The sequence below is a fragment of the Notolepis coatsorum genome (assembly GCF_963971535.1).
Source record: "Notolepis coatsorum genome assembly, chromosome: 7".
NCBI lineage: Eukaryota > Metazoa > Chordata > Actinopteri > Aulopiformes > Paralepididae > Notolepis > Notolepis coatsorum.
In genome coordinates, this window is record NC_140171.1 from 16,407,751 (window position 1) to 16,432,483 (window position 24,733).

Genomic DNA, 24,733 nt, shown 5'->3' on the forward strand with positions numbered 1-24,733 from the left:
AGATACAAGAACTGACCGACCACCGGTCATGGAGGTACGTGGACACAAAGAATAACCCAGCAGACACTATCACCAGAGGAATGACAGTGTCTGACCTAGCCAAGCCAAATCAGTTTAGTCATGGTCCCGCCTTCCTCCAACAACCACGCACCGGTTGGCCACTCAGACCCTCGGTCACAGAAGTTCTGGATGAGACGGAGACAAGGAAGCCTGTGTTCTGTGGCCTCACTTCAACCCTTTCAGCTCCAAAGACCCCAACCACAGAAGACCATTCCACCTTCGAAGACCTCCTTGAGGCCACAAGTAGATCACTGCACGGGGCGGCGTCTCCGTCAAGTGCCCCCAGTGCGGACGACTATGCCGAGGCAGAACTCAGAATCCTTCAGAGAGCACAAGGTGATAGCTTCTCAGAAGAAATCAAGTGCCTACAAACCGGGAAAGTGATTCCACCAAACAGTAGGCTCCTGGCACTTGCCCCAGAGTACGATGTACCTAAAGGCCTTATCCGCGTAGGCGGTAGGTTGCGCCGTTCCACCAGCCTGGAGGAAGACACTGTGCACCCGATCCTGCTAGAACCCAAGCATCCTGTCACTAAGCTCATCATACGACAGTACGACAACAAGCTACTCCATCCTGGAGCCGAGAGGGTCTTTGCTGAACTCCGGCGCAAGTTCTGGATCCTCAGAGGGCGTGAAGCAGTGCGCCGCCATCAGCGATTATGCCCGGAGTGCCAAAAGTGGAGGGCAAAGCCTTCTATTCCCAAGATGGCAGATCTGCCCCCATGCCGTCTCCGCCTCATGAAGCCTCCATTCTACTCAACAGGAGTGGATTGCTTCGGCCCGTTTCAGGTCAAGCGAGGTCGGGGTACTGAGAAAAGATGGGGAATAGTTTTCAAGTGTATGACCACTAGGTGTGTCCACCTAGACGTGCTACACAACATGGATACCGACTCATTCCTTATGTCGCTCAGAAGGTTTGTGGCACGACGAGGAAACCCCTTCGAACTCCTCTCCGACCGTGGGACCAACTTCCGTGGAGGAGAATCGGAGCTCAGAGCAAGTTTCCAGAACATGGGTAAAGAGCTGCAGACCCAACTGGCAAAGCGCCAGATCCGCTTCCAGTTCAACCCCCCAAATGCACCCCACTTTGGCGGGGCCTGGGAGCGGGAAGTCAAGTCCATCAAGGCTGCACTCTACGTTTCTCTTGGAGCACAGACAGTGACCGAAGAAGTCCTGCGGACAGTACTGACTGAGGTAGAAGGAATCCTCAACTCCAAGCCGCTGGGATATGTGTCGACAGATGTAGCCGACGTGGACGCGGTGACCCCCAACTACCTCCTCATGGGGCGGCCCGACTCCTCACTCCCTCCAGTGGTGTACCCTGAATCCGAAATCCTCAGCCGGAGAAGATGGCGACACAGTCAGGTGTTAGCCGACCAGTTCTGGACCCACTTCCTGCATAACTACCTACCCTCCTTGCAGTCCAGGCAGAAATGGGTGAAGGACACAGAGAACCTCACTGTCGGCACGGTGGTGATGGTGATTGACCAGAGGCTACCTAGAGCACTGTGGCCTGTAGGACGGGTCACGAAGACCATCAGGAGTGCAGACGGGAAGGTGCGGTCTGCAGAGGTGCAGGTGGACGATAGGACCTACACCAGACCAGTGGCCAAGCTTATTGAGTTACCAGCCATCCCAGAGGACGCCCCGACAACGACTCCGGAAGACAGTTGAGCCTTTCCATGAACTAATCCACACCGTGGATTAGGGGGCGGCTGTACAAAAGGCCCAAGGACTGGGCAGACATAAGGACTGTGGGGTGCTGTGCTGCTGTTCTGCTGCTCTGCAGCGGGACGCCTCTCAGTCAGACATAAAGGCTGTGGGGGGCTGCTCTGCTGTTCTGCAGCAGGATGCCTCAGACATGTCTAGACATGTCTGTCGATAGCCAGCATCCATATATACTAGTGGGCTTAGAGATTCCTTCAGTTCATGTGTGCGTCACTGATCACAAGTAAGTGTTAAATATGTGTATGATGAGGACGCTTAGTTATTGTTGGTGATTTATATGGTTAAGGCCTATACTAATGTTATAATTTTACCAGCTGTTTAGGAAGCAATTTACCAGTATGTTTATAGTGATAATCTAGCCTATTGGGTATAATCTATGTTGTTGAGTATAGTAGCTAGTATCTGTTTAGCACAGTTTATCCCTGTAACTAGTATAGGTAAAGCACTGCTTATCCCCATTGGTAATTCCACTCGTGAGGTTTATGTTACTTGTAGCAACAGTATATTGTATAGTATATAACAGACTGATTAATGAGTACTAGTAACGCTGATGTCTTTGTTTCCTCCCCATTTAGAACCACACACACACACTCTCACAAATAGAAGTAGAAATCGCCTGTGCATCATCTGTCTGACCATTGATAATAAAACTCATCAAAGAACGTTCCTGCCTCCCGTGTCCTGACTAGACACCCCGTGTTGTTGACTACCTTTCCTAACCACAAGAGCTTCACTACAACCACTGCTGTAACAGCCTGTCATTGTCAAAGGGTCTTGTGCTGTACGGAGACCGCATCGTTATTCCTCACAGTATGAGGAAAGAGATACTCAACCGGTTGCATGACGGGCACCAGGGCATCACCAAGTGCAGGGAACGGGCACGCATGAGTGTGTGGTGGCCCGGGCTGGAGAGAGAGGTCCAGGAACTGGTGACAAAATGTCCCGAGTGCATGCAGGTCAGACCTACACAGAGGAAGGAGCCTCTGATTACAACGCCACTACCACAGAGGCCCTGGCAGGCGATCGGGGCGGACATCTGTGAGTACGAGAAAGAAAACTACTTGGTAGTTGTTGACTATTATTCTCGCTACATAGAAATAGCTCATCTACCAAACATGAAGAGTGAGACCACAATTGCTCGTCTGAAAAATATCTTCGCCAGGTGGGGTTGTCCAGATGAGCTTCACACTGATAATGCTAAACAGTTCACGAGCAAGATGTTTGAGAGTTTCACTGTGACATATGACTTTAAACTCATCACCTCTAGTCCTCACTATCCTCAGGCCAACGGTGGGGCTGAGAGAGCAGTGCAGACTGCGAAGAGGATCCTACGGCAGGATGACCCGTTTCTGGCTCTCATGAGTTACAGAGCTACACCAATACAAGCCACGGGTGCCAGTCCTGCACAGCTGATGATGGGCCGCCAGATCAAGACGACGGTGCCTACAGTCGATAAAGTGCTGTTGCCTGTGTGGCCCGACTTCGCTAAGGTGCGTGAAGCTGACGCCAGGGCGAAAAGGAGCTACAGGCATGCTTACAACCGACGCTATGGTGCCAGAGCACTTCCACCTCTCAGGCCAGGGCAGAGCGTGGCAGTGAAACTCGACGGTGAGTCCGGCTGGACGACAGCAGCAACAGTTCAGCAGCCACACTCAGCTCCGAGGTCCTATCTGATCCAGACAAACCACGGGACCTTGCGGAGGAACAGGCGCCACCTACGACCTACATTCCTTCCTGGAGAGGCAGAGGACATGCAGGCGAGCGAGCAACCATCGCCACCCCAGCTTACACCTCCGAGTGACGTCACGCCGCTCTGCACCCCGTCCTATCTGGAGCGGAGGAAAGCCATGGTGATCGACGACGACGACGTAGACGACGAGATCATCATCGGGGTTTCGGCTCTCGGAGGGGCCGTGTCACCTGCTAGGGAGCCTGTTTCCCCTGTTCGTGAGACTGTCCCGGCGCCGGCAGGGCCTGAGAATCGTCTTCCAGAACCAGCTCGGGTGACTTCCAGGGGCAGAGTCATCCGTCCACCTGAGAGATTTAAAGACTTTGTGTGTTATTAGACATGTGGCTTGCCTCAATGGAGCAGAATAACCTCCGGCAGCTACAGAGGTGACTGGGTTGTCTACCCCATACCCTCAGTAAAAAAAAAAAAAAGTAACACACAATGTTGGTTTATGTTCTATTGTGACTTTCTCTGTTAAAAGAAAAGGGGGGAAAGGAAGTATTGTTATGATGACACTTTGGTTAATGGCACTTTTCTATTTATTATTATAGCACTTTGATTAATGGCACTTTTCTATTTAAAAAGAATGAACTGATTGAGATTGTGGTTACAGTATTACCTTGCACTTCTAAGAGCTCAGATTATTTGCTCGTTTGAGAGGACACTGCACTAATTTTGTATTCAACAGTATACACTGTCTCTGACTCAAAGAAGGGGAGATGTCATGTGAATGATTGTACTGGAAGTACAATTGTGGGTGTGTCTCTAAGACCAGACTATATTAGGCGCTCATGCGCCGGAAGTAGTTAATTCCATGTATGCTACCGAAACAACGCTGTGTGGAAGTGTCTACGAGAAGGATAATAAACACCACAACCTATGGAGTTAAAGCAGGTCGTCAAGAGTGTTTATTATATCGGTCATAACTTGAAAAACAGTGTTTTTATGAGTGCCCACAAGTAGCTGTTTTAATAATATAATAAGCTGCGCGCCTCGGTAATAATAATAAGCCGCGTTTTTTCTTCCTGTAAGCGTTTTGGGGTGGAATTCTCAGACGAATGCAACGGAGCCCTGCTGTCACACGATTGGCGCATATGTCACATGACGTGCTGTGAAGACCCGCCCTACTCTGCCTCTGATTCGCAGACTGTGGATGGGGAATGTGATTGGGCCAAAGCAGAGTCACTCACAGACAGAGAGTCCAGTCACGCCGCGGGCCACATTCTTGTGTAACCCTTTCACTGCCACACCACGTCACTCCCAAATAAGAAAAACAGCTCAAAAATGTATTTTTGACTCTCGAAAACGAAATAAAATACTGCATTCCGCCTGCATTATGAATTTATGATGAGATAGTAACGGAATAGTAATGCACAGCCACTTGGACAAGTAACTGCAATCAGATTACTGGCTTTTAAAGATTAACGCGTTAGATTACTATTTTCGGGGGAAAAGTAATCAGATTACAATTACCGGCATCACTGGTCCAGTTTATTGTTCAGGTGTACCCCAAGGAACTTGTATGAGTCCACCATCTCCACATCCACCCCTCGGATGGAGATGGGAATCGGGGGGGGCCTCTTCTTGCCCCTCCGGAAGTCCACCACCAGCTCCTTGGTCTTACTGGTGTTGAGTTGGAGGTGGTTGCTGTCGCTCCACCCCACGAAGCTCTCCACCAGGGCTCTGTACTCCTCCTCATCGTCGTCTGAGAACTTCTGCAGGTGGCACCCGCTGGAGTTGCGGCAGAAGTCTGAGGTGTAGAGGGTGAAGAGGAAGGGTGACAGCACAGTTCCCTGGGGGGCGCCGGTGTTGCTCACCAGTACGTCAGACTGACTGTCCTTTAGTCTGACGTACTGTGGCCTCTCAGTGAGGTAGTCCTTGATCCAGGCCACCAAGCCGTGCTCCAGCTGCATCGCAGAGAGCTTCTCCGCTAGCAGTGACGGCTGGATGGTGTTGAAGGTGCTGGAGAAATCAAAGAACATAATCCTCACTGAGCTGCAGTGAGAGAGGACAGGAGAGGGACACGATAAAGAGAGAGAACAGGAGAGAGGGACACGATAAACAGAGAGAACAGGAGAGGGACACGATAAAGAGAGAGAACAGGAGAGGGACACGATAAAGAGAGAGAACAGGAGAGGGACACGATGAAGAGAGAGAACAGGAGAGGGACACGATAAACAGAGAGAGGACAGGAGAGGGACACGATAAAGAGAGAGAACAGGAGAGGGACACGATAAAGAGAGAGAACAGGAGAGGGACACGATAAAGAGAGAGAACAGGAGAGGGACACGATAAAGAGAGAGAACAGGAGCGAGACACGATGAACAGAGAGAACAGGAGAGGGACACGATAAAGAGAGAGGACAGGAGAAGGACACGATAAAGAGAGAGAACAGGAGAGAGACACGATAAAGAGAGAGAACAGGAGAGAGACACGATGAACAGAGAGAACAGGAGAGATACACGATGAACAGAGAGAGGACAGGAGAGGGACATGATAAAGAGAGAGAACAGGAGAGAGACACGATAAAGAGAGAGAACAGGAGAGAGACACGATAAAGAGAGAGAACAGGAGAGGGACACGATGAAGAGAGAGAGGACGGGAGAGGGACACAATAAAGAGAGAGAACAGGAGAGGGACACGATGAACAGAGAGAACAGGAGAGAGACACAATAAAAAGAGAGAACAGGAGAGGGACACGATAAAGAGAGAGAACAGGAGAGGGACACGATGAACAGAGAGAACAGGAGAGAGACACGATAAAGAGAGAGAACAGGAGAGAGACACGATAAAGAGAGAGAACAGGAGAGGGACACGATGAAGAGAGAGAACAGGAGAGGGACACGATGAAGAGAGAGAGGACGGGAGAGGGACACGATAAAGAGAGAGAACAGGAGAGGGACACGATGAACAGAGAGAACAGGAGAGAGACACGATAAAAAGAGAGAACAGGAGAGGGACACGATAAACAGAGAGAGGACGGGAGAGGGACACGATAAAGAGAGAGAACAGGAGAGGGACACGATAAAGAGAGAGGACGGGAGAGAGACACGATAAAGAGAGAGAACAGGAGAGAGACACGATAAAGAGAGAGAACAGGAGAGGGACACGCTGGACTAGTCGTCACAGTACAAACACACACAAGTCTCAACAAGCCTCCTCGCCTGAGCTGCCGCTAAACTCTATATAACCTTCGCCAGCTGTTGCTTCCTCTCTGTGTGGTCCTTATTAATCCGTCTATCTTGAGTCTATCTTGAGTCTATCTTGAGTCTATCTTGAGTCTATCTTGCTCATACTGTATGTAACCCTGTCTGCAAAGTTGTTTCTCATGGGTAAGAATAACAACCTTTTGACAGTAGAATGAAAGACGTCTAAATTGTAGCAATTATACCGTGAGCTGAGCTTGTTCTACTTTTATTATATGTAATTACACTCAATTACATTTCAGAGAAAGAAAACATACTTTTTACTCCTTACATTTAAAATGCAGACCTACAAATCACAAATCTCGCAGGTCCAACCATTTTAATTAGTGTATTTGTTTCTCTGGCCAAACTAACGTTAACGTTATTAATCCCTGCGGCCGGACTTTATTTAAAGACAGCCAATCAAATCCCCATCAATGGAAAATGAACCCGCCCATACCCATGCTGATTGGTCCTTGTGCAAGACTAGAAAGCGGGGATCTTTGATTAAACACCTGCCATCAGAAGAATAGACAGTCAGAAAAAAGGTTTTTACTTTGACTTTTTAGTACTTAAGTACATTTAAAAGTAGAAACCTTTTGACTTTTACTCAAGTGTGTTTTTAGCCAGATACTCTGACTTTTACTTGAGTACGATTTTGAGACGGTACCCATACTTTCACTTAAGTATAATTTCTGGGTACTTTTTACACCCCTGCTCACCCGTGACCAGGCGGACGTTAGTAAGCCGCGTGTCGTCGTACTTGGCACAGTGGAGCAGGAAGTGCCCCTGGAGGAAACCGTTGGCGCCGCAGAACAAGATGGCACAGGCCACTAAGAGGAGAGGGACCGGCCGTCCTTTAGTCAGCGCGGCGTAGATGAACGTCCTGGGAAAAACAAGGGGTTATATCTTCAGGTAATAATAATAATATAATAATAACTGGACTTTGAAGAAGTCTTTATTCGTCATGCAGTGACACACATGTAATGGGCGGCACACACTCATGCAATTTTTTGGGGTCGCCGATGAGATTGAGTCTTGACCCATCCCATCGTCCTTCCCCCCAAAGGCAGCCAGGAGCAGATAGGGGCTGCGACGTGGGGCCACGCCCCGGGGACCAATCCAAGTGCTCCTGTCCGTCTTTGTCAGGGACGCGACAGCGTCAGCGATCTGTTGTGCATGTTTTTCCATTGGGTTTATCTTATCGGGGGGGAAACACTTGTGAGCACGGGGAGAACGGGCAAACTCCACACAGAAAGGCCCGGGAGATACCCCACCTGATACCCCACCTGGAACCCGGTCGCCAAGCGGGAATCGAACCCAGGACCTTCTAGCTGTGAGGCGACAGTGTTACCCACTACACCACAGTGCCGCCTGGGTACAGGGTGGAGTGTGTGGTTCAACGTTACGTACCTTACCTCAGCCTTTTAATGCACTCTGCCACTGTGATTACTGTACTGGAAATGAGGGCTATTTTATTGAATTACTTTTCCATTTGTATGCAAATTTTATGTCTGCACTCATGTCTATTTTATGTCCATTTGTGTCCTTTTTGGAGCTTTGCAGGGTTGACCTACAGTCATGGAAGCCCTGGAAAGTTAAGTTATTTTCCCGGGCCTGGAAAAGATATGGATAATGACGTATTATGTGTCAAAAAAAGATTTGGGAAATATTTAATTGAACCTGTATCTAACCAGGCAGGTTCATTAAGAACAGTTTATTATTTAGAATGACGGCCTGGCGAGAGGACAAAAGGACCTCTCGAAGGGTAACGGGGGACAAAACTGTAATAAAATAGACAGACGATATACACATCACAGATGTAAGGGAAATAATTAACACAAACAAACAACCCCCCCCGATTCCCATCTCCATCCGAGGGGTGGATGTGGAGATGGTGGACTCATACAAGTTCCTTGGGGTACACCTGAACAATAAACTGGACTGGTCGGACAACACAGAGGCCCTCTACAGGAAGGGACAGAGCAGGCTGTTCTTCCTGAGGAGACTCAGGTCCTTCAATGTGTGCAACAAACTGCTGCAGTCTTTTTACCAGTCTGTTGTGGCCAGCATCCTCTTCTATGCTGTGGCATGCTGGGGAGGCTACATCAACTCAAGGGACACCAACAAGCTCAACAAGCTGGTGAGGAAGGCTAGCTCCGTGGTGGGAGTCGAGCTACCTAGACTTGAGGTGATGGTAGAGAGGGGGATGATAAGGAAGCTGGATGCCATCATGGAGAACCCCTACCACCCCCTCTACGACGAGCTAGTCAAGATGAGAAGCTCGTTCAGCCACAGACTCATTCCCCCCCGACACTCAACTAACCGCCTCGGACAGTCCTTCATACCAGCGGCCATCAGGCTCCACAACAGTGGGCAGCGACTAGCAGCCTCCAGGCCCCACAACAGGGGGCAGCGACAGCGACTGCTACCAGACATTGACCTGGGACTTATAGGAACCCAAGGGGGACAACGTAGACTACCCTGGTACTTTGATTAATGTATACTCAGTAGATAGTAAATTATAACACTACCTCATGCATACTGCACCTTATGTGACACTGTGAATAATGTGAATATTCCTTAGCTAGTCAGATAGTAAATTATATTGACCATATTGATCAATTTGTTTACACTGCCTGTGTTGTCTTTTACTACCTGTATACTGTGTTGTTTTACTACCTGTACCCCTCCCCCCCTCCCCCCCATGCTGCTATGATGCCTGAATTTCCCCAAGGGGATCAATAAAGGAATATCTTATGTCTTAAATAAATACATGAAGCAGAACAGACAAATGACATGTCAGTTAACACTTTGGGTGCCGGGAGCCGTCTTTAGACGTCTTTGCTGGCCATGCTAAAGTTGCCGGGGGACGCTGTACGTCGTCTTTATATCAATATTTCAAAAATCTGCGATCGGATTCATAATGTCCCTCCGCTGGCCTGAGATCCACCAGCAGGACCCACTGAGCTCTCTGGCGGTTCAGGAGCGCCATCTGGTGGCCGATCGGCGCAAGCGCTTAACAGGAAGCGCACTAGAGGTTTTGCTAGACGTCCGTATTGCTTCCGGCCACTCGGTACATGTCCCGTGACTCTAGCTCGTCACTCTACATAGCGATCGATTGCCAATAACTCGATAAACAACATGATTTGGACGTATATACCATTATACAAGCTGGAGATGGACCGGGTAATAATATATCCCATAATGATAAAATTTCTACTCGACGATGATCGCCCAACGGCGCGCGGAGACTGGGGTGAGTTTCAGCGTGTAACGTTACCGTCTTCGATAATAACTGATATTATCAACATTTGACCCACATTAGATGATTGGTATAACGCTGCCCACGGAATTATAAACGCCCCCTCGCCCATCCGGTCAACATCAGATGACGTGTAGTAACTTCTAGAAGTACGTCTAGTTGGAATTTTTTATATCGCGCTGATTGCCATCAAACTGTATTTCATCATCAATATAATGCATTTGGGGCTATATATCACGTTCTGGAGAAAGCTGCAGAAAGAGATGAAAACATACTTATACATTAGACCATACTTTACTATGAATATGTGAATGAAAAAGTTTAACGTTGCTACACAATGAACAATACATATAGGACTTTGAATGGGCCCTAATAATGGCAATGTAGCAATAGAATTTAAAAAGTTATAGCCCTGCAAAAAAGGGGACTTTCTCCATAGACAAATAGCGCTGGCAATCTATGGTATATCATTAATTTAACCTTAGGCAACCAAAGTGTTAAAGGGTTAGGTGACAGTTGCAGATGTGTGTAAACAACTCTGCGACAGAGTCCTTAAAAGTATGTTGTGCAGTGGTGTTCCTAGCCCTGGGCGACCCCCCCCCCCCCCCCCCCCCCCCCCCCCTCCATGGATGTTTCCCTCTATGGGATGAGTTATGATGCTAAACCAGAAGGACACCATATTTACAGTTTAATTATGATTACAAGGCTTTGCAACTGATCAAAATATTTAGCAGCTCTCTCTCTCTCTCTCTCTCTCTCTCTCTCTCTCTCTCTCTCTCTCTCTCTCTCTCTCTCTCTCTCTCTCTCTCTCTCTCTCTCTCTCTCTCTATCTCTCTCTCTCTCTCTCATGCTCAAGACATGCTTAAGACATTAGGTTTGGAGGATTTGGAACAAAACAAGATAGTAAGGTCTGTGATACGTGCTAACAAGGTCACAGGTGGGGGATTAATGATGACACCCAGGAGGAAGTTCCGACTGAATAAGTGGGCTACTAATGTCAGGAAAAGAATGTCATCAAATACAGATGTATAATGTATAAACTGTATGGTACACATCTGCTGGTGGGTGTATTTTTCTGGTTCTTGTTCTCTGTTTTCTCCCTCTTTTTTCACATGGAAGTTCTTCGGATAGGCTCCCTTAATATTAATGGTGCTAGGGATGGTGTGAAAAGGGGGCTGTTTTTTAATTATGCAAAACAGAAAAATGTTAGTGTTATTTTTGTACAAGAGACCCATAGTGATGTGGGTAATGAGGTTGACTGGGGACTCAGTTGGAGGGGGGGATTGGTGATGAGTCATGGCACTAATAATAGTGCAGGGGTGGCTGTCCTGTTCTCTCCTGGACTTGGGGTCAATATTACATCACAGAAGGAGGTTTACAACGGAAGGCTGCTTGTGGTCAAGGCTACCATTAATAACAGGGGGTTTGCATTTATAAATATATATGCGTTTAATATGGGAAGGGAGAGGATATCCCTTTTTGGGTTGTTAAGACAGGAGCTGGCGGATATGAATCCTGACACAGTGTTAGTGATGGGGGGGGACTGGAACTGTACCTTAGATCCTACCCTGGATAGAAGCGGGGGGGAACCTCATGTTGGGTCTGCAGCGGTTTTAAAAGATGTCATTAGGACTTGTGATCTTGTGGATACATGGAGGCTGATGAATCCACAGGGGAAACAGTTCTCGTGGGTCAAGGTGTTGGGGGACAGGGTGTGTGCAGCTCGGCTTGACCGCATTTATATTGTGAGAAAACAGAGTAATAGGCTGGTGAAAGCTGAAATCTGCCCAGTCAGTTTCTCAGACCATCATTTTGTAATAGCACAGCTGGCCATATCATCAGGGCCTCGTCACTCCGCATATTGGAAATTCAATGTAAAGCTTTTACAAGATGCCACCTTTTGCTCGAGTTTCCAGGAGTTTTGGGAGAGGTGGAAGCAGAGAGAGGGAGAGTTTGAGTCTCTGAGGCAATGGTGGGATACCGGCAAAGCGCACATAAGGCTTTTTTGTCAGCAGTACACTGCTTTCTCCTCAGCTGAGTACAGGAGGGCCCTGGAGGCTCTGGAGCAGAGCATACGGCAAGTGGAGGTTGAGCTAGTGGGGGGTGACAGTGGGGGGCTACGGGAGAATCTGTCAGAGCTATGCAGGGACTTGGGGGTTTTCCTCCAGGACAGAGCAAGGGGTGCGCTTGTGAGGGCTAGGTTCACCATGCTGAGAGAGATGGATGCTCCTAGTTCTTTTTTCTTTGGCCTGGAAAGGAAAAAAATGTGAGGAAAAACAAATGCACTGTCTGCGTCTACCCAATGGACACGTCACGTCTGTGATCGGGGAGATGCGGGCAGAGGCTGTGCGGTTTTATTCTGTGTTATATGGTGCTGAACAATGTGACCCTGTGTCTACGGACACATTACTGAGGGATCTCCCTCGTCTCTCTCAGGAACAGAGGACGGAACTGGATACTCCTTTAACGTTTGGGGAGCTGTCGAAGGCAGTCTCCCAGATGACTCCTGGTCGTGCCCCAGGGGTAGATGGTCTGCCTGTGGATTTTTACAAAGGTTTCTGGGACACTATTGGACAGGATCTTTTTCGTGTCTTGCGCGAATGCATTGAGGTGGGGGAGCTGCCGTTGAGCTGCCAGCGGGCAGTTCTGGCTCTACTGCCGAAGAAGGGGGACCTCAGTGAGCTCAAGAACTGGAGACCTGTAGCAATTCTTTCAGCGGATTACAAGTTGGTTGCAAAGTGCCTGGCCAACAGGCTTAACATGCACCTTGAGTCTGTGGTGCACCAGGACCAGTCATATGGTGTGCCTGGGCGTTCAATGACAGACAATTTGTTTTTAATAAGGGACATGTTGGACCTGTCAAGGCAACATAATATGAACTTTGGAGTCATCTCTATTGATCAAGAGAAGGCGTTTGACAGGGTGGACCATGGGTATCTGTATAATGTTCTTGCCGGGTTTGGGTTTGGGGAGAGTTTTATGTCAATTGTAAAAATGTTATACAATGGGGCCTCCTGTCTGATAAAAGTGGGTGGGGGCCTGAGCAGGCCAGTCCAGGTGGGGAGGGGGATCCGCCAGGGCTGCCCACTGTCAGGTCAGCTCTACACTTTGGCCATTGAGCCTTTTCTGTGTTTGTTGAGGAAGAGGTTGAAGGGTGTGGGTTCACCCGAGTTGGGGATCGACAGGCCAATATGTCTGTCTGCCTACGCGGATGACTTGACCATCTTTGTCAGGGATGGGGAGGATGTAAGAGCCATAGAGAATAGCCTAGAGGTGTATGCGAGAGCAGCTTCAGCGAGGGTGAACTGGGGTAAGAGTGAGGCGCTGCAGTGTGGGGCATGGAGGGGCCTGACATTACCACAGTTACCGGGGGGGCTACAGTGGGGTGTGAATGGGCTCAAGCTTTTAGGGGTATATCTGGGATCAGAGGGGTGGGTCAGTAAAAATTGGGAGGGAGTAGCACAGTCAATGGTGGCTAGGTTGTCAAGGTGGAAGTGGCTGCTAGCGCAGATATCCTATAGAGGGAGGGTGCTAATAGTGAATAACCTGGTGGCTTCATCCCTGTGGCATCGGCTGGCTGTTCTTAACCCCCCCAGAGGCTTCCTGGCGGACATCCAGAGGAAGCTGGTGGATTTTTTCTGGTCCGGACATCACTGGCTGAGGGCCGCAGTCCTTTATTTGCCGGTTCAGGAAGGAGGACAAGGCCTTATCGACCTAGAGAGCAGGATGAATGCTTTCAGGCTCCAGGCAGCACAGAAGCTGCAATACAGTACAGGAATATGCTGGAGGGGGCCAGCATGTGCACTGCTGCGGAAGGCTGGTGGTTTAGGGCTGGACCTGCAGTTGTTCCTGATGGAACTGGAGGAGTTGAACACTGTGGGGGTCTCGGTTTTCTACCTGTCGGTGCTGAGGGCTTGGCGGCTGCTGAGAAAGACTCGGGTGGAGGATGAGGCACAAGGACCGTGGGTATGGGAGGAGCCTCTTTTCTATAACACTTTGTTCCCCCTAGAGGCGGTGCGTTCTGTCACCCTGAGACAGCGGCTCATGAGAGGGGGCATCAGAAAACTTTCACATTTACTGTCGCCAGAGAGAGGGGAGTGGAAGACCCCGCAGGAGCTTTCGCTACAGACTGGAATAACATCTCTGAGACTGCTGGAAGGGTTTATCAGAGAAGTGCTGGGGGTTCTGCCGGACTATGTTAGAGACCGCACAGTGATGCCACAGGGAGGGCAGGCGCTGGAGTTCCCTGCATTGCAGGTATCGGCAGAGAATGGGGTCTGGCAGGAGGGGGGAGGGTTACTGTCCTTTTCCACCCCCAGCTTGGGGCAGTTTAGCCTGGCATGTGGCAAGGCTCTGTACATAACATGCATGAAGGTCAGAAACATCAGGTCCCTGCAGGACGTCAGGCAGCATCAGTGGCAGGGGGTGCTGGGTGATGGCAGCACTGCTAGCTTTAGGTGGAGGGTTTTTTACAAACAGCCACTGCGTAAGAGGTCAGGGGACCTGTGGAGGATAGCGCATGGGGTGTTGGCAACGAATCGGTTCCTGGCTCGGGTGGATCCAGGGGTGGGTGATGGGTGCCCCTTTTGCGGAGTATCTGAGACTGTAACCCATGTTTTCCTAGAGTGTCAAAGGATTAATAGGGTGTTCCTAAAAGGGTTGTGTGTGAAGCTGGGGGTGATGTTCTGGGTGGAGAGTTTCATCCTTGGCCAAACATATTCATTAAGTAACAAGGTTGTGAGCGTTTTACTGAACTTTGTTTACGGGCAGGCTAAGTTAGCCATTTGGCTGACCCGTAGGAATATGATCAAGGGCGTTGGTCCTACGGAATCGGTGCCTATGTTGAGGGGTATGATTTCTGCACGCCTTAGATTAGAGTTCATGTATTTCTCACTGAGACATAATGTTGATGCGTTCGTGAATGCTTGGGGATTGGGGAATGCAATGTGTACTGTGGGGGAGGAGGGGCTGAACATATGCATTTGAAGGTCAAGTGGGTTTTATGTGCTGAAGGAGTTTTTGGGGTGTGTGTGCGTGTGTGTGTGTGTGTGTGTGCGTGTGCGTGTGTGTGTGTGTGTGTGAGTGTGTGGGTGTGTGTGTGTGTGTGTGTGTGTGTGTGTGTGCGGGTGAGTGTGTGGGTGTGTGTGTTGTTTTTATGAAGATGCCGTGAGTTTTTTGTGTCTCTACTGACTGTTTTTAGTTGACATGTTTTAATAAAGAACATCAAAAGTCAAAGTCTCTCTCTCTCTCTATCTCTCTCTCTCTCTCTCTCTCTCTCTCATGCTCAAGACATGCTTAAGACATTAGGTTTGGAGGATTTGGAACAAAACAAGATAGTAAATCATTTCACGGGCACACGCTCTTGTACACTCTCTCACACTCACAGACATACTGTAAATGAAGTTAGCAAGAAGTTAGTAGCACATACTCAATATACCATCATCGTCATTTCTTAAGTGGTATTTGTTTGTTAAAATAAGTGGTCTACATGTTAAAATAATAACTCATTATATATCCGACAGCCATCACTGATATAGAGTGTTTGGTCAGTAACATGGGTCTCCTTTTCATATATGTTATGATGAATTGAAAATGGGGGACCCTGATGTAAACAAGACGAAAGTCTTTCTCTGGTCTGCATCCCCTTAACAATTGTGTGTATTGAGCTGTACTGTTGTACCCATTCTGCAATCTGTTACAGTAATACGATTTTCAATCAATCAATCAAAACTCCCAGTCCCTCCGCTCTGCAGTAAACACAAAATACACTTTATCCAATCAGGAGAGAGAACTCCACACTGAAAGAAATGGTCTGACGAAAATAAGAAATAAAAACTGATCTTGGCGATAACAAGCCACATTTTTGTGATATCTTATGATATCTTGCAACGGTAACAGGTTTGTGTATAACATAAGGTATGTGGGAGATAAGACCCCCTTCCACCCTCTCTCTTTGATCTCCCTCTACCCATCTTTCCTTCCTACCCCCATCCCTCCCCCCATTCCAGTTTTCTATAAAGACGTTCCAAGATCCGGTGGGGGGGCTCTCTTCTCTGGTGTCCTATAGCTATAACCACCTCGTTGAGAGTCATCTAGCCTAACTCTGCCTATTCTGTATTGATACTTTGATTTGATTGGCTATATTTTCCACCACAGGTACCAACCCTGGTAGAACATGTACTTGTTAGGTGTATAAACTGGCAGACGACCAACGATGTTGAATTTCCTCTGGTGCACAAGGACGTTGTCTTAACAAGTGGTGGGGACACCTTTTTCAGATATAAGAGAACAACATTCAGTGGATTCTTCCACCAATCACACACACTAATCAATTTATTCTGCATATATGTAACGGTTGTGACATCGTCACCTTAAACTTCGGTGCCCCGAGGGAGTTTCGAACCCGTGGTCTCCCACGCCGCGGGCAACAGCACAGGCCGCTATACCAAGAGGTGAACTCACTGCTTTGTAACGTGTCTATGTGTCTTTTAAGGGTGAGAGTGAGTTTTAACCCATAGCACCACCGCTACTCACCCCAGTCACTTCACAACATCTGAAGACCATCGTGACTGCGCTTCGCGGTACCATCCGTTACAGATATAGACATATCTATATTTAATATATCAACCTGTATTCCCTATCATATAAGACTTACACCATATCAACTAATGTTTTCCAAAAAACAACCAATGTATTTGTATAAAACACCTGGGAGACAGACTACTCAAGAATTACCACAATATTATGGGCAGGGGTGGGGAAAGGAGTGAAATAACCTCATTGATGACGTTCTTCCACAGCCACAGCCGTGCAGGAGAAGTTTTCTTTCTGTGTTTTTAGTTCTTTCTTTACTTCTTTGTATCTAAATATTTGTGCGTAATACAGATAGGTCTGATTGATACTATTATTGTTTTTTGTTTTTGTTTTTTGTTTTTCTTTCCCAGTAGCATCTATGCTGTATGTTTGGATGTTTTGCAGATGTGTCTTCAACAACCTCGGTGTGTGGGGGGATGGGGTGGGTATGAGGGAGGGGAAGGGGAAATGAAAGGGGAAGAAAAGAAGAAAAGATGGAAAATGTATAATATTGACGATTGTAAATGTATGTACTATTTTTCCTGCAATAAAGAAATAATAAAAAAAAAAAAAAAACCTGGGAGACAAGAATTAACATAAGCCTATCTTATGAGACAAGAACTAACATAATAACTAGAACTAACCTATCTTATGAGACAAGAACTAACATAATAACTAGAACTAACCTATCTTATGAGACAAGAACTAACATAATAACTAGAACTAACCTATCTTATGAGACAAGAACTAACATAATAACTAGAACTAACCTATCTTATGAGACAAGAACTAACATAATAACTAGAACTAACCTATCTTATGAGACAAGAACTAACATAATAACTAGAACTAACCTATCTTATGAGACAAGAACTAACATAATAACTAGAACTAACCTATCTTATGAGACAAGAACTAACACAAGCTTATCTTATGAGACAAGAACTCATCTTATGAGACAAGAACTCATCTTATGAGACAAGAAGTCAGCACCGTCCTCCTCGCCAGGCTCTTTAAATGTTTGACAAAATGTTTCACTAACATGAAAGACTATGAAAAAAACAACGACACGTTGACTTTTGTATCAAAGCAAGAATGAGTTGGAAGACCCACGTGTAAAAAGGACTGGTATGGTCCTATAAGCCAATTGATTGAATCAATGCAATACATATTACAGAATCTTATTTCAGAAAACACACTTGACACTTTCAGCCTGGCCTCCCTCTTGCTGTTAATGGATAATAGCCTCTCAGCTACCTGGTTTGGTTGTGTATGAATTATTCAAACTTGATTGATTGATTGAATTTATTTGAAAATCTAAAATCACATACAATACCGGTACACAACATGTACAGCCATCACATAATAATCTAAAATCGTAGAGGATTAAAACACAATAAAACCTTACGGTTTATTTCCATTGTGGTCCTCATCAAAGGGGGGGAGACAAGATGACTAGTATGCACTATGCACAAATAAGACATATAAATACAATTTTCAAGCATTGTGAAAATGTAAATATTTTTTTACTAGCCGAGGTGCGTGAGATTCAATTCCATGATATTTGAATGGTGCATTACTCATGCCGGCTTGAGGCTGACAGCTAACTAGCTAGTTAACATATACAGACTAGTTAATGGGTGATTGTAGTTTGACAACCCACATCTGTTCTATAGGCCTACCTTTGGGTATGAGAGGCACTAGCTAATTGTTGTTAGCAAATAGCAATTGTTGTTGCTAGCATTCCATACATTTACATGAATGAATGAATGAATGAAAACTTTTATTTAAAATGGACACCACAGCTACATTGGACCAGTCACAGTGGAGTCGACAGACCAGATGTGTTGTTTGCGTGTTTTTAGCACGAGTGCTAGTTTTCAACACCAGTCCATTGAGGCTTTTCTAAAAGATAGAATCAAATGAACAGTATAATACAGAATTAAAACCACAAATCGGAACAAATAGTTATCAGAACAAGAGTCCATGATCAAAACAACAAAACCAGTCCACGTCTACATAATATGTGATCACTGCTGCTTTGATTTCAGCCATACTTTGAGTCCTCTGTTGAAAGACGTTGGCATTGGACTCCAGTTTTAAACCAGTAGGCAGAGAGTTCCATAAGATTGCGCCTTTAACGGAGAAGGCAGACTGCCCAAACAAACTCTTGCACATGGGAACAGTACATCACCATTATTGGAAGCTTGTGTGTTTGCTCTGCTAGAGCTCCAACGATCTGTGAAGTGTTATTGACGACCCCAGCTGGCAGGCGAGGCATGCCAATAAGCATGACTCTTGTTTTTTTATTTTGTTTTTTTTACTTACACTGCTCCTTGGATGTGTAGAACTAGGAGAGATATCACCTTCAGCCTGGCTGATAGACTGATAAGATAACAGTGCTTGACCTTCAACCTGGCTGATCACAGTGCTTGACCTTCAGCCTGGCTGATAGACTGATCACAGTGCTTGACCTTCAGCCTGGCTGATAGACTGATCACAGTGCTTGACCTTCAGCCTGGCTGATAGACTGATCACAGTGCTTGACCTTCAGCCTGGCTGATAGACTGATCACAGTGCTTGACGCAACAGTGCTTAGTGGTTTGAATTGCATTCTGACAGGTTTCGAAATGACTGCAGAGCGGAGGGACGGGGAGACCCATGGTACTGATCAAACGCTCTATCAGTGATGGCTGTCAGAATGTAGAGCTCTTATTTTAATACTGCTTACAGCACCTTTAAATAATAGATAATGACTCTGTGTGTGGTGTGTCACTTTGGCAATAATATTGCTCATCCCAAAATGTAAATACACTACGCTCAATTAAAAGAAAACAATCAGGACCTCAGTCATTTATTTCTAAACCTGCCCACTAACAGTCAGAATGCAATTCAAACCACTATAACCACTGCTGCGTCAAGCACTGTGACCAGTCTATCAGCCAGGCTGAAGGTGAGTAGTTCTACACATCAAAGGAGCAGTGTAAGTAAAAAAAAATTATATATATATATATCTGCATGCTTTTGGCTGCCTCGCCTGCCTGGTGGTTTGAGAGCTACTGGCAGACAGTGGTAGAGGTGGGGTCGCCAAACAACAGGTTGTTGATTGTGAGCTACCCTTTCACCACCACAAAACCAAATGGTTAACCCTTTCACCGCTACAATACAGAAGGTTAACCCTTTAACGTTTCGCAATTATGCCACAACAATGTGGAACGCCCTACCCAAAGCTGTAAAGGAATGTGAATCCCTGCCCACATTCAAAACCGCTCTTAAAGGGCGGTTAGGTGGTCGAGCGGAGAATGCGTTCGTCACCAGCCCCGGAGCTGTGAGCTTGGTTCGCCTGTTCGAATCCAGCTCACAGCTCCGGGGTTGTCACCAGCTTGGCTGGCCATCTGCACTGATACAATTGGCTGTATCAGAGGGTGGGAGAAGCTGGCGGGGTGGGTCCGGGTCGTTGTAAACAGCGACTCCTATAGTTCGATCGGGGCGCCTGCTAAGCGCGGATTGGACGTGAGGGGGATAGTGTGGTCCTCCCACACGCTACGGCCTCTCAATGAGAATCCGCGCTGCCAGGTGAAAAGAAGCGGTGATTGGCTGGACGTGTGTCGGAGGAAGCACGTGGTAGCCTCCACTCTCCCAAATGATCTGACTGTGGGGGGTAAAGCGCAGCGACCAGGAAGGGACTGGGAATTGGCATACGACTAACATTGGGATGGGAGAAAATCGGAGGAAAAATGGAGGGGGAAAAAGACCAATAATTTTAAAACCGCTCTTAAAGAGCACCTACGGGAGGCTGCAATTCGAAACTGGCCACCGTAAATGCCCAAAACCCCCACCACCTCCTAATAGACAGTCTCCTCCCCACCGCATGTATATATTCCCTCCCCGCCGTATGTATATTTCTCTCCCACCCACCCACCCCCTCCTAATGTACAGTCCCCTCCCCATCATATGTATATACTCTGTCAGGATCTAGGGGTAACAGTACTGTATATTTGAATACCGTTTATGTCACAAATGTATCAGTACTAAATACCTATATGTCCCTATGCCATAAATGTCATGTATGCTGTGTATGTCATAAATGTCTATATGAATTGAAAATGGGGGACCCTGATGGAAACAAGACAAACGTCTTTCTCAGGTCTGCATCCCCTTAACAATTGTATGTATTGAGCCGTACTGTATTGTACCCATTCTGCAATCTGTTAAATAAAGTTTTCATCCATTCATTCATTCATTCATTCACTGCCACGCGACAAAGGGTTAACCCTTTCACTACCACACTACACACTACACAAGGTTAACCCTTTACTATCACACTGCAGACGGTCGGGTTAACCTTCTGTCGTGTGGTAGTGAAAGGGTTAATACTTATTTGAACAAAAGAATACCACATTTTAAAAATTTAAATAAAAAAAAGAGAGAAAATTATTCTAATAATTTAATGAAAGAATTCCAGCAGTCACGACCTCTTGCCTGGTTACGGGGGCCACCCGGGACGATGGAAGATAGATGCTCACCTCTGAAAGTAATGCAGACAAAAGGTCCCGAGCAGCAGGTCCTTCCCCAGGCCTGGCCGCGTCTCGGTGGTCACCAGGAGAAGCAAGGGCACCAGGAAGGCTGGCAACTCCTGGAGAAACCAGGCCAGTTTGGCCGGACAGGTCCTCCCCCCCGGGAGGGGCCCTGCGTCCAGGTACCGTCCGTACAGGCACCCCGACTGCAACCTCCACTGTCGGAAGACGATGCCCGCCGCGGAAATGATGAACCCCCAACTGAGGTACCGTACGACTCCCTCCCTGCACTCCATCCTGCTCCCTCCACGTCTGTCCTGCTCTCTGCCTGAGCTCCTCTGCCTCTCCTCTCTGTCTCTTCTCTGTCTCTCCTCTCTGTCTCTCCTCTCTGTCTCTCCTCTCTGTCTCTTCTCTGTCTCTCCTCTCTGTCTCTCCTCTCTGTCTCTCCTCTCTGTCTCTCCCCTCTGTCTCTCCCCTCTGTCTCTCCCCTCTGCCTCTCCTCTCTGTCTCTCTCCTCTCTCTCTCTCCCCTCTGTCTCTCCTCTCTGTCTCTTCTCTCTGCCTCTCCTCTCTGTCTCTCCTCTCTGTCTCTCCTCTCTGTCTCTCCCCTCTGTCTCTCCTCTCTGTCTCTCCTCTCTGTCTCTCCCCTCTGTCCTCTCCTCTCTGTCTCTCCTCTCTGTCTCTCCCCTCTGTCTCTCCTCTTTGTCTCTCCTCTCTGTCTCTCCTCTCTGTCTCTCCCCTCTGTCTCTCCTCTTTGTCTCTCCTCTCTGTCTCTCCTCTCTGTCTCTCCTCTCTGTCTCTCCCCTCTGTCTCTCCTCTCTGTCTCTCCCCTCTGTCTCTCTCTCTGTCTCTCCTCTCTGTCTCTCCTCTCTGTCTCTCCTCTCTGTCTCTCCTCTCCGTCTCTCCTCTCTGTCTCTCCTCTCTGTCTCTCCTCTCTGTCTCTCCCCTCTGTCTCTCCTCTCTGTCTCTCCCCTCTGTCTCTCTCTCTGTCTCTCCTCTCTGTCTCTCCTCTCTCTCTCTCCCCTCTGTCTCTCCTCTCTGACTCAGCTCCTCGGTCTCTCCTAACTCAATCCATGTGAGAGTCAATGAGAAGAATTCCTGCTACTCCCCCACTCCTCCCCCCGGGACCTCGCCTCCCACAATGGGAGGGTATCTGTGCCTCATGCACGGCTGTAACATGAGAAGCTAGACTCTTCCCTTATCTGTGTTTACTAGCGGCATGTTCTAAAGGACTCAAATTGAACAAAATTTCACTGGAATATTTAATGCAAAGTCCAAGAGTCTCCTCTGCTCTCCTCTGCTCAAATTTAACAAAATGTCACTGGAATATTTAATGCAAAGTCCAAGAGTCTCCTCTGCTCTTGTGTGTTGGTTATTCTTCCCTGCTGGAGTCTGACCTGCTGGAGTCTGACCTGCTGGTCACTCGGACACGTCATGGCCTTTTGTTTTTACAGCAAACAAACACAGATACAGTTCACTCAATCACAATTACATACTTCAATAGTGACTAAAACAGGGCTCATCAACTATACCGTTGCCACTGTGGGGGCCAATATTTAGACCTAATTAGCCTAATATTGTTTAATATTTTCACTAAATACAACAAAAGCCAACGTTCCTTCATGTTAAACCCGTAGGCCTCATTGTGAGGATTCGCCTGTTCCCTGGACGCGTGTGGCTTTATGACAGGTCATGAGTGCAAGAATGTGACAATTTGACCATGTGACCGCGGCAACGCGGGAGAGCGGCAGTGCGGAAATAGGCTGTCTCTAAGACAAACTCTAACCTTAACCAGCTCCTTAACAGCGCCTAAACTTAACCGTTCTAACCTTAACCAACTCCGAAACAATGCCTAACCTTAACCTTAACCTTAACCATGCCTAACCTTAACCATAGAAAGAATATTGCCATTCTCTTTGACAAACTCTAACCTTAACCAGCTCCTTAACAGTGCCTAAACTTAACCGTTCTAACCTTAACCAACTCCGGCGAAACAATGCCTAACCTTAACCTTAACCTTAACCATGCCTAACCTTAACCGGCGAAAGAATACACGTTAAAAAAAAAATCACGTTAAAAAAAGAAAAATCATGGGATTCGAACTCGTCAACAACGAACCGCAGGACCGTGGACCGCTGCTATGCCAGGTGAGCTGAAGCGCCGAATGAAAATCATGGCGGATTCCTGCGGCGGTTACCTAATTCCGCTCGCGCTCTGCCGCTCCGCCGCTCCGCCGCTCTGCCGCTCTGCTCTGCGGTTGCCACGCCTGCCGCGGGGCATGGCGCAGCCAATCAGGGAAAACGCGGAAGCAAAAGCAGCACTACTGACCTGTCATTAAGGAATAGGCTCCCTGGACCTTTTTTCCTGTCTCCTCACTTCACCAGCCCCCACCCTTGCGAGAACTTTTCCCTGTGTCCTACTCTCTTCACCAGCCCCCACCCTTGGACATTATATTCCTCTACCTTCACGCACCTGTTGGGAGTTTGCAATCTGCTCGGCAGAGTACTTAGGTTGCAGGCTCCCCTCCAGTCCTTGTCGGGTCGTTCTGTGTTCTGTGTCTGTGTTCATGGAGTTCGGTGTTCATGGAGTTCTGTGTTCATGGAGTTCTGTACGTTACCATCCTGTACGTCACCATCACCTGCCGCGTCTCCGGCGTGAGACGACGGCCCAGCCATCACCACCTGTCGCCGTTTGCCTGGAGTGGGACACCGTCTTCGCTCTCTAATTCTCTACGGGAGGTTTTCTAGTGTTCCCACTCCAGACAAGGCGGCACGCCATCGCTCCCGATTCCACGGGAGGAAGGCGTCTCTTCGTGATCCTCGTTCCTGGGGTGAGGCTCGTCGTCGCTCCCTAGTATTCCACGGGAGGACGGCGTGTTCCCATCCCGGTCCCCTGGGACCCCCTTTGTTCTACGCTGCCCGTCTGCAGCATCCGAAGAGGATCTCCGTGCCTGGCCCCCGCTGTCGGGCCCCTGTCTCCGTGCCCGGCCCCCGCTGTCGGGCCCCTGTCCCCGTGCCAGGCCCCCGCCGTCGGGCCCCTGTCCCCGTGCCAGGCCTCCGCCGTCGGGCCCCTGTTCCCGTGCCAGACCTCCGCCGTCGGGCCCCTGTCTCCGTGCCCGGCCCCCGCTGTCGGGCCCCTGTCTCCGTGCCCGGCCTCCGCCGTCGGGCCCCTGTCCCCGTGCCAGGCCTCCGCCGTCGGGCCCCTGTTCCCGTGCCAGGCCTCCGCCGTCGGGCCCCTGTTCCCGTGCCAGGCCTCCGCCGTCGGGCCCCTGTCTCCGTGCCCGGCCCCCGCTGTCGGGCCCCTGTCTCCGTGCCCGGCCTCCGCCGCCGGGCCCCTGTCCCCGTGCCAGGCCTCCGCCGTCGGGCCCCTGTTCCCGTGCCAGGCCTCCGCCGTCGGGCCCCTGTCTCCGTGCCCGGCCCCCGCTGTCGGGCCCCTGTCTCCGTGCCCGGCCTCCGCCGCCGGGCCCCTGTCCCCGTGCCAGGCCCCCGCCGTCGGGCCCCTGTCCCCGTGCCAGGCCTCCGCCGTCGGGCCCCTGTTCCCGTGCCAGGCCTCCGCCGTCGGGCCCTTGTCCCCGTGCCCGGCCTCCGCCGTCGGAACCCTGTCCTCATCCCTGTAAGCAGCTCTGGCCCTCTCCCTGTCCAAGGCCTTAACCCTGTTCTCTGTCCCTGTCCCCCTCTC

The 24,733-nt window shown here is 48.6% G+C and overlaps 1 protein-coding gene across 1 annotated transcript in view; it reads right to left on the bottom strand.

The window, feature by feature from the left end:
• Window positions 1-22,034, bottom strand: part of LOC311232091 (3-oxo-5-alpha-steroid 4-dehydrogenase 2-like) — a gene marked incomplete at its 3' end in the record, with an annotated part of 60,809 nt that extends 38,775 nt beyond the window's left edge. Inside the window, exons 1-2 of the mRNA XM_084318780.1 lie at window positions 21,066-22,034; window positions 7,424-7,587 (exon numbers count right to left, since the gene is read on the bottom strand). Of these exons, the coding sequence (XP_084174906.1) occupies window positions 7,424-7,587; window positions 21,066-21,352 (451 nt within the window). The 5' untranslated portion in view covers window positions 21,353-22,034. The remainder of the gene's footprint in view (window positions 1-7,423; window positions 7,588-21,065) is intronic.
• Window positions 22,035-24,733: the final 2,699 nt, after the last annotated feature.